This window comes from Phalaenopsis equestris, unplaced genomic scaffold (genome assembly GCF_001263595.1).
Source record: "Phalaenopsis equestris unplaced genomic scaffold, ASM126359v1 Scaffold000210, whole genome shotgun sequence".
In the NCBI taxonomy this organism is placed as follows: domain Eukaryota; kingdom Viridiplantae; phylum Streptophyta; class Magnoliopsida; order Asparagales; family Orchidaceae; genus Phalaenopsis; species Phalaenopsis equestris.
Genome location: NW_018164652.1, coordinates 803,450 through 813,444, shown reverse-complemented (window position 1 = coordinate 813,444; position 9,995 = coordinate 803,450). Strand labels below are relative to the sequence as shown.

The 9,995-nt window shown below is 38.8% G+C and overlaps 1 protein-coding gene across 1 annotated transcript in view; it reads right to left on the bottom strand.

The window, feature by feature from the left end:
• Positions 1-7,104: 7,104 nt before the first annotated feature.
• The window catches only part of LOC110023088 (protein FLX-like 2), a 21,108-nt gene continuing 18,217 nt past the window's right edge, over positions 7,105-9,995 (bottom strand). Inside the window, exon 5 of the mRNA XM_020722312.1 lies at positions 7,105-7,764. Coding sequence (XP_020577971.1) covers positions 7,261-7,764 — 504 coding nt within the window. The 3' untranslated portion in view covers positions 7,105-7,260. The remainder of the gene's footprint in view (positions 7,765-9,995) is intronic.

Here is a 9,995-nt window from a genome sequence, read left to right as displayed (position 1 = left end):
GTGTTGCATATGCATATCATTAAAAAAAGGTCATCCAGAAGTACCTCAAAAACCACGACATTGAAAAGAAGAGAAGAACTTGATTGCCTTTATCGGGATTTCACACGTGACACCAACCAACAACGACTAATGGGTCATCCAAGAGAACCTATAAGATCGAACAACTCATCCTAGACCTCACAAACTCACAAAAAAAATGAAAAGCAATCAAAAAAAGAGAAAAAATAATTACAAACAGTATTAAATTTACAATACTAAATTATCAATAATAAACGGAACATAAGATAAACATGGACTTCAAAAATTGATAAAAACAGTAATCAATTATAATTTTGTGCAGGTGCGGGGTCTCAGAGAACTATGTGCACCAACCCCACCATACATGTCATAACAAGAAGATAAAATAACTTCTAAAACAAGGATTCTTAGTTGACTTTAGCTCAGTTAATACCAAGCTCGTGTGTGTCACATTTGCATATCACCAAAAAAAGGCAATTCAAAGGTACCTCAAAAACCTCAACACCTCAACAATGAAAAGAAAAGATAGAAAAGATGAATTTGGTTGTCTTTATCAGGATTTCACATGTGACACCAACTAACAGTGACTACTAAGCCATCTAAAATAATCCACAAGGTCGAACATCTCGTCATGAACCTCTCAAACCCACAATAAAAAGAATGAAAAGGAATTTAAAAAGTAGAAAAAACAATTACAAATAGCACAAAATTTACAATATCTAAAATATCAATAATACAAGTGACATAAAATATACATATACTTTATAAAATAAACAATAGTCATCCAATCAACATCCAACAATGGCATCTGTAATCCGCTCTCTCAAATTAGCCATTTCTGCGACACCTTTACCATCTTGGCTATAACCTTCCTATGATTTCACTTATGACTATGGTATAGACTGTTCTACGTGATATTCAAAACCTTCTGTCGGGTCCTATAAGTGGTCATCATCAGCCATGTTGAAGTTTACATTAGCTCGAGAATGATACCATCAATTTTAGTTATAGAGCACCATCGTGGCCACTACAATTTACACCTATTTTGGAAATGAATACATCAGCATATCACGTAGTATGACTCATTTCTTCTTCCACACCTTAAATGTTCTTTCAATTATGTCATGTAAGGAGGAGTGTCTTTTGTTAAATATGTCCTTCTTGTCATGAGCAACACCACTAGATCTACCAAAATCAGGAATGTGATACTTCTTATTTAGAAATGGCTTCAAATACCCCCTCTGTAAAGGATATCCAGCATCGACCAAGTAATAATTATCTGTCACAAATACCATAATTAGTAATAAACTAAAGAAAACTAAATGTGGTTGATATCGTTACAAACTTGGAGGTGGGTATGAGAAGTCATGTCTTTGTTTTATTGTCGCAAAAGCAAAAATATGACTATCATGTGCACTGTCTTTCCAACCAGCCATCACAAAAGTAAAGCACATGTTGAAGTCACATACGACCATCACATCTTGTGTGGCTAATCCACACTGTCCAATGTATGTGACCTTCTCAGTATTACTTCCTTAGGATCCACGTAGGTTACATCAATTGCTCTAATACAATTCTATCAAATACATAAAGCGGTGATAGTCGTGCAAGTCAGTTTGACGTTTGAATGAAATATGTTAAAAAATTTACCTTAAAAATGTCATATATCGCGGGTCATTTGCAATCTTCATTGGAGTTGTCTTGAATGTTACATCCTCTGGCTTAGTAATCTTTGTCAACAAACTGATAAGAGTTTTAAAACCCGCTGTGAAGTATCTAATCATTATCTCCGATAAATGCAGGAATCGTTCCATTGCTCCCTTCATTGATTTATTCTGTGATAAAATGTAGAGGGTTATTGTTAACACTTCTCTTGAGGTCATTCTTGAGGAGCCTTGGAGTCTATCATGTCTATGTAGTTCCTTGAGTAGATCTATAAATATATGTTTTTTCATATGAAACATGTTACTAAATCTTGTGGGGTGTCCTTGTAGTAGCTCCCCAACCCATTTATCACCAATATAAGTTGATGTTATGTAGGGAGTTTGATCGACATTTGAGTTGTAGTATTCATATAGCAAAATTATTGTTGTCGCAGTCTTTCTTCTTAGGCTCTCTCGTTGTGAATCCATGCTAAAGAAGTGTTTCGTTCAAGTAATAAGTGTGCATCAAACAATGTTAAATAAACTTCTAAAATCTTAAGACGCAGTATAATGAGCAAAAAGGAATTAAATATAGACCAACATATAGATTGTATGTGCTAGAAAGGACAGCATCCAATAAAATAACCCAAGAAACAAACAAAAAAACCCAAAGCCACTAAACAATAACTCCACAAAATCAATTGTCTATAAAAATAAACGTAAATAGTTAACACAAAGTTGGGGGGGCATCTTCATGTATATCTTTCTGTGCGTCGGGTCCTCCAGCAACTTCAAGGAGTTCAGATAAAACGACTTATCCGACCTAACTTCAAGATATATCTCCAGAACTCAAAGAAATTTGTCAGGTGTCATGTGAAGTACTAGCCTCAATTGTGTCCGCTTCCACCAGGTTTGTTATATGGCTTCTGACAAAATCAGCTCCTTCTTGTTTCTTTGTCTCCATCTTAGGTTGTTTTGACTGGCATGTGGACTCCAGCTCCTTCTAGTTTAGGCTTGGGCCTTCACCAGACCCACTTACCTAATTGGTCTTCAAGTTCACTGGTAAGCTTGCAAACCCATGCTCACTTGGGGTGAAAGTTTGTATGCCCGTCGCAACAAATCCACTGAACATACAGTCCAACTTCTCCTCTAAGTCCGACTCAATGCCACTGAATTTGAATTTCCTGGCAACTAGCACTGCCTGCAACATACAAACAAGTTTATTACTCAAAACAACTTAGTGGGATAAAGAATGGAAAAACAAGTCTTCAGTGGATTGGTTAGTACCTTCAATTTCTCGATCCACCATTCCTCCGAAGCATAAATAGTCCATTTGATTGGATCCCAACCCAAGCTCGTGGATCCCCATTTTAGTTCCTTCCATAATTTATAGTCTTTTTTCAGTTCATCTCACTTGTTCTTAAATTGTAACCTATAGTGGTCCCTTCCTGTCATTTCCTTGAACCTCTTCATATATTTTGCTTCCCTTCATTTATTAAAGTAGTTGGTGGGTCTATTTTCAAGCTTGACCTCCTTAAGACAGGGGTTGTAAAATATGATTGTGATTTCCCTATCTCACATGGTTTTAAATCAACTTCTTTGGTTTTAACCATTACATTACAAAAAAAAGAAAAAGGAAAATATTAATATTTAAGATCAATCAGAGAATAGACATAACCCAAAGAGAAGGCACAACACCACAGTCCAAGTCCACCACAACCCACAGGCCACCAAAAAAGAGGGCACCACACCACATACCACAGCAACCTCACCCTCAGCACACAACACAACCATGGCCCAAGGTAACCACAACACAACCACACCCTCAGCACTCAACACAACCATAGCCCACAAACCACCACCAGAGAGGGCACCACACCACATACCACAACAACCTCACCCTCAGCACACAACACAACCACAGCTCAGGGAAACTACAACACAACCAGACCCTCAGCATTCAACACAACCACAACCCAAGGCCACCACAACCCACTGGCCACCACTAAGAGAGAGCACGCCACCACATACCATAGCCACCTCACCCTTGCACAAAACACAACCACATTTCATGGCAATCACAACACAATAAGACCTTCAACACTCAACACAACCACAGTCTAAGGCCACCACAACCTAGAGGCAGCCACAAAAGTAAGCACCACAGCCACTTCACCCTTGGCACACAACACAACCACGATCCAAGGCAACTAGAACACAACCAGACGCTTAACACTCAAAACAACCACAGCCCAAGGTCACCACAACCCATAAGCCACCACTAGAGAGGGCACTGCACCACATACCATAACCACTTCACCCTTAGCACACAGCACAACCAAAGCCTAAGGCAACCACAACACAACCGACCCTCAGCACTCAACACAACCATAAGCCAAGGCCACCACAGCCTACAAGCCGCCACCAGAGAGGGCACCACACCACATACCACAACAACCTCCCCCTCAGCACACATCACAAACACAACTCAGGGCAACCACAACACAACTAAACCTTCAGCACTCAGCATAACCACAGCCCAAGGCCACCACAACTCACAAACCATCACCAGAGAAAGCACAACACCACATACCACAGTCACCTCACCCTCAGCACACAACACAACCATAGCCCAAGGCAACCACAATACAACCAGACCCTTAGCACTCAACATAACCACAGCCCAAGGCCACCACAACCCACAAGCCACCACTAGAGAGAGCATCACACCACATACCACAGCCACTCACCCTCAACACTCATCACAACCACAGCCCAAGGGAACCACAACACAACCAATCCCTCAGGGCTCAACAGAACCACAACCCAAGGCCACCACAAGCCACAAGCCACCACGAGAGAGGGCACCACACCACACTACAACAACCTCACTCTCAGCACAAAACACAACCACATCCCAAGGCAACCACAACACAATCAGTCCCTTGGCACTCAACACAACCATAGCCCATGACCACGATCCCGAGAGAGTGCACCACACCACATACCACAACCACCTCACTCTCAGCACACAACAGAACTACAACCCATGGCAACCACAACACAACCAATCCCTCAACACTCAACACAACCACAGCCCAAGGCCACCACTAGAGAGGGCATCACACCACATACCACAACAACCTCACCCTCAGCACAAAGCACAACCACCTCGTGAGGAAATCACAACACAACCAGTCCCTCAGCAATCAACGCAACCATAGCTCAAGGCCGCCACAACCCGCAGGTCACCCTACGAGCGGGCACCACACTACATACCGCAACCACCTCACCCTCAACACAACACCACCACAACCCACGACAACCACAACACAACCTATCCCTAAGCACTCAACACAACCACAGCCCAAGGGCACCATAACCACAGCCACCGAAACATTGTTGTCTACAAATCAAGCATACACTTTCATCCAGAACAACCATCACACGCAAATATCACAAACTTCTCACAGCAAAGGTGAAAGCCAAATAATTGCACATAAAGTCATTCCATCGAATATCACCACGAGAAAGGCAACGATATGACTTATAGAGCACCACAAACTTCTCACAGCAAAGGAGAAAGTCAATTAATCGCACAAAAAAATCATTCCATCAAAAATCACCACAAAAAAGGCAACAATATTACGCAACGATATTACTTACAGAGCACTACAACCACGGATTGGAGAGAGGAGGAGGAGAAAGGCAACGACCAAGAGAAATGTGTGAAAGGGAGACGTGGGAGCAATCGAAGGCATAGGATGAGGACAAAGCAGACAATCGAAGATGCACTTTTGCTCTTTCACGATCAAGAGAGACGCGTGAGAGGGAGACGGGGGAGCAATCGAAGCCACAGAGAAAGGCAACGACCAAGAGAAATGTGTGAAAGGGAGACGTGAGAGCAATCGAAGGCATAGGATGAGGACAAAGGAGACAATCGAAGATGCACTTTTGAGACGGGGGAGCAATCGAAGCCATGGGATGAGGGCAAATGAGACGTTCGAAGTGGCACTAGGGCTTCAGCACCAGATGAGGGCAGGCGCAAGTGGGCATGACAAGGCAGCCCTTTAAATTTTTATCTCCGAACATGGGTCGCGGGATCGAACCCACGGTCGCGCTTAATAAAAAATGCTTACGGCTTATCCTGAAACACAGTCACGATGCCGATAACAAACTCTACCTGCGTTTTCAAAGTGCAAGTTGCACCAAACGGACCCACCATACCGCATAATTTTACTCAATGGGCGTGCGAAGAACATCATACAAATGACATCAATTTGTACTTCTAGAAATCTAATAGAATCTCAAAACTTCTCTCTTCCTATGCTTCTCTCATTCTTCTAACCTTTTTTGTCAACAAGACTTTGGAATGCCAGCACATATTATTTTTAGTTCTAACAAATGATAAAAGCTCTCTTGAGCCTTTGTTGAGCTAATAACACTAATTTTTAAAATCATTTCTCCCTACTTTTAAGATTATTAAAAAAATAAAAAACAAATAAACCCCATTTTCTATATTCTTAAAACAGAATCACTTTTGTTTGTCAAGCTACCATCTTAACCATTGCTTTTCGCTATTGATTTAGCTGGCACATTAGCAAAGGAAAATCAACAAAACAACGCAGGCCAATAGACTACTTTTGTTTCTTTTTTTAATTAAAATTTTTTATTTTCTGTTTCCTTTAAAATTGACAAAATATATATATTAATATAATCAATAAAAAATAAACAAAGCCAAAAATAGACTATAAAATAAAATAAAATAAAATAAAAAGCAGAAAGTGATGCCATTGCTCCTAAATTACCGAATAGAAAAAGTTATGCTTTGATTATTATAAAGAAAAGGAAAATTACATAATGAGCAATAACATTAGTAAATCTCTGGAAAATGAGAAATATTTGTGTGCGTAAGACGTACGCAGAGTTGCGTACATATTAGGTTATTAGGAGGGTGTAAGTAGATTACACTTAGATTATACTCCTTGTAATTCTTTTTGTACCCTCTGAATAACTAAATATGTACGCAATTCTGCGTACGTCTTACGTACGCAAATATTTCTCCTGGAAAATAATAAAAGGAAAAAAGAACCCATAATTATGAGCATTCCCCTCAAAAATCAATCATCAGATCTAAAATTAAATAGTTCAATCTAAAAACAGAAGCATTCCAAATGACAGAATCCTACCCAGAATCCAATTCTTTATGTGGGTTCAAATTTGTATGTACATAAAGCAATCTGAAACAGAAAAATAAACACGGATCAAATTATTTCCCAAAAACCAGCTTCTTTTTAAAACTAAAACTGCATGAAATTGTGTCGGTTCAGTTCGGTTTTTTTTTATTTCATCCGAGTTAAGAAGAACGACACGCCAATCGCAATTCAGGTTAGGCGATTCTTCAACAAAATAAAAAATCAGAATTACATAAGCCAGATAAGTATGCAACATGAATCGACCAACATAAACATAGTTTGTGTAGTAGATAACAAAATGATGTAAACCATGAAAGCAGAAGTATTAACTTAAGAAGGTAACAGTGGATATTTAAACTTCAATATCATCATGAAATCCCAACTAACTAGATGAAAACAAAACCTCATCTATGCCCCTGAGTTCCACCACCTCCACCAGGAGCTGCACCACGAGCCGGTGCTTCATAACCCCCTCCACCAGGAGCTGCACCGCGAGCCGGTGCTTCATAACCCCCTGTAGGGCGGTTTGAAACCTGCTGGGTACCATAAGTGGCTTGCAAATGTGTTCCGTATGCTGCAGGGGCTTGTGCTGATCCATAAGGTGTCTGCATCTGGGCATTCATATGGGGAACAGGATTTGCAGTTGCTGCGGCTCCTTGTGCTCCACCTGTCATACTATGAGCTTCATACCCAGGACCTCTTGCAGCATCATAGTTCAGACCTCTAGGTGGGTCGTAACTGGGGGGCCTCGATGTTTCGAAGTGTGGAGCTGCAGATTTATCATACCCCATATTTCTAGGAGCATCATAGCCAGTGTTTCTAGCAACCTCATATCCAGATCGAGGAGCAGGGGCAGCACGAACAGGAGCCCCTCCAAATTGTGCTGCAGTGCCTGCAGGTCCATGTTCCTGAGTTTCAAGCAATAAAAGATCGATAAAATGGGATCAATGCCAAGAAGAATGTAATGGTTTGAGTTGAAAAATAGAGATTATTAATAGACTAGTATAAGCAATTGATTTGCTCAGCAGATAAACGATGCATCCATATGGCAACATGCTACTTTCAATTCCTTTTGACATGATTTCCCAGAATCTATATGTCAAGAAAAAAAAAGGGGGGCATTCAAATATATACCACACAATTTTTATGTATTTGCATATCTAACACCTAAAAATTCAAATTTACATGCCTACCACTCAAAGCTTTAACATCACATCAAAAATATCATCATCGCTATCTTTTTTTAGAAGTGAAATACATAAGCTTATGTCACTAAAATGTTTTAATTATAAATATCAAACTTTAGGTGCTCAGATAAGTAAATAAATAAGAAAAAAAAATCCTTCAACCAACAACCTGAAAGCAAAATTAACTGTGCAGAAACAGCTTTTTAGTTTTGACAAAATAAGCCATAAACGGAGATGATGAAACAGATAATTGACAAGTAGCAAAAGTAGCACACTTATTGTCAGTACTTACTGAAGATGTACATCAGTGTTATAATCTACTAATATCACTAGCAACCCTTCAAATAAAAAAAGGTTTTGCTGCTCCAAAACTGGATGAACATAGAAAATGATGGCTTGAACATAGAAAATGATGGCTCAGTAAATGGTTCTAAACTAGATTTTGATACTCAAGAACCCATGGGGATATGATATTCATGTGGCCAAGACACGTGGAAGGAATTAGTAAAGGATACAGAAAGCCATCAACTCATAGAAAATAGGTAAATGAGGATACATACTTACCAAACAAATTTCCTATGTCAAATTTTCAAGGGCAAATGATGCATAACAATACCTCATTTAATGCAAAATGATGCACAACAATACCTCATTTAAAGCAAAATGATGTAAATCTAAGTCAAATTGGATGAAATATATGAACGTAAATAAATACTAGACAAATCCCTCCAAATTTTTTTCCTATAGATAGGTGGGAAGCTCAAAATAAATGGCCGAGAAATTTGATGCGAGATTATAGCAAGAGCACTTTGAAGATGCAGCAACATCAAAGCAAGGGAAGACTAGCAATTCCACCAAATGCAATATCCGAGATTAATCTGATCCCAACTATTTTGCGGTGGGCTTTATCAATATTCAATTTCCTACTAAGAGATTCTAGAGATGTTAAAACTATCCTTTGCAAATCATTTTGAACTTCTATTAATATTATCTTAGACGTAACATTTTTACTTCTCTGAGAAAGATTATATGCATTTATCTAACAAACGCCTCTTTAATGAAGTTTCTGAAGAAGATAAACATCAGACGCATTTAGAAAAAGATATTCAACATAAGTGGGTGAATTATTTTGATAAAATTTTTAATGAAGTTCTGAAAATACATTTAATTTCGTTAATAATAATAAAACGTTTCATTTTTACCTTCGCATTAGTAAAAAGGAAGTTGAGGCTTTAAAGAGAATCAAGGGTGGAAAGTCTGTAGGACCTGATAATATCCCAATTGAAGTATGGAAATGTTTAGGAGATTTAGGAGTTTCTTGGCTTACTAAACTCTTTAATATAATTTTTAAAACTAAAAAGATGTAAGAGGAGTGGAGGAAGAGTATTTTAGTCCCTTATTTTAGGAATAAAGGAGATGCACAAGAGTGTGCAAATTATAGAAGAATTAAGTTGATGTGTCATACCTTAAAATTATGAGAGAGGGTAATTGAACATAGGCTAAGACGTATTACAAAGATTTCTCATAATCAATTCGGATTTATGTCGGGCAGGTCTACTATAGAAGCAGGTTCCAAGAGATATCCTTTGGAGAGTTCTTGAGAAGAAATGTGTTGATATGACTTATATTCAAGTCATTAAAGATATGTATACTAGAGTCGTTAATTGTGTTCGAACTGAAGCAGGACTGAGCAAATATTTTCCTATTTCTGTTGGATTACATCTGGGATCGACTTTAAGCCCGTATATTTTTGCTTTAGTTATGGATGGTCTTACTGAACATTTACACGAGGATGTGCCTTGGTGTATGCTTTTTGCTGACGATATCCTTCTCATGGATAAGACGAGAGAAAAAGCTCAGGAAAAACTTAAATTATGGAAGTCTACATTGGAGTCTAAACGCCTTCATTTGAGTAGAACTAAAACTGAATACATGGAATGTAATTTTAGTAG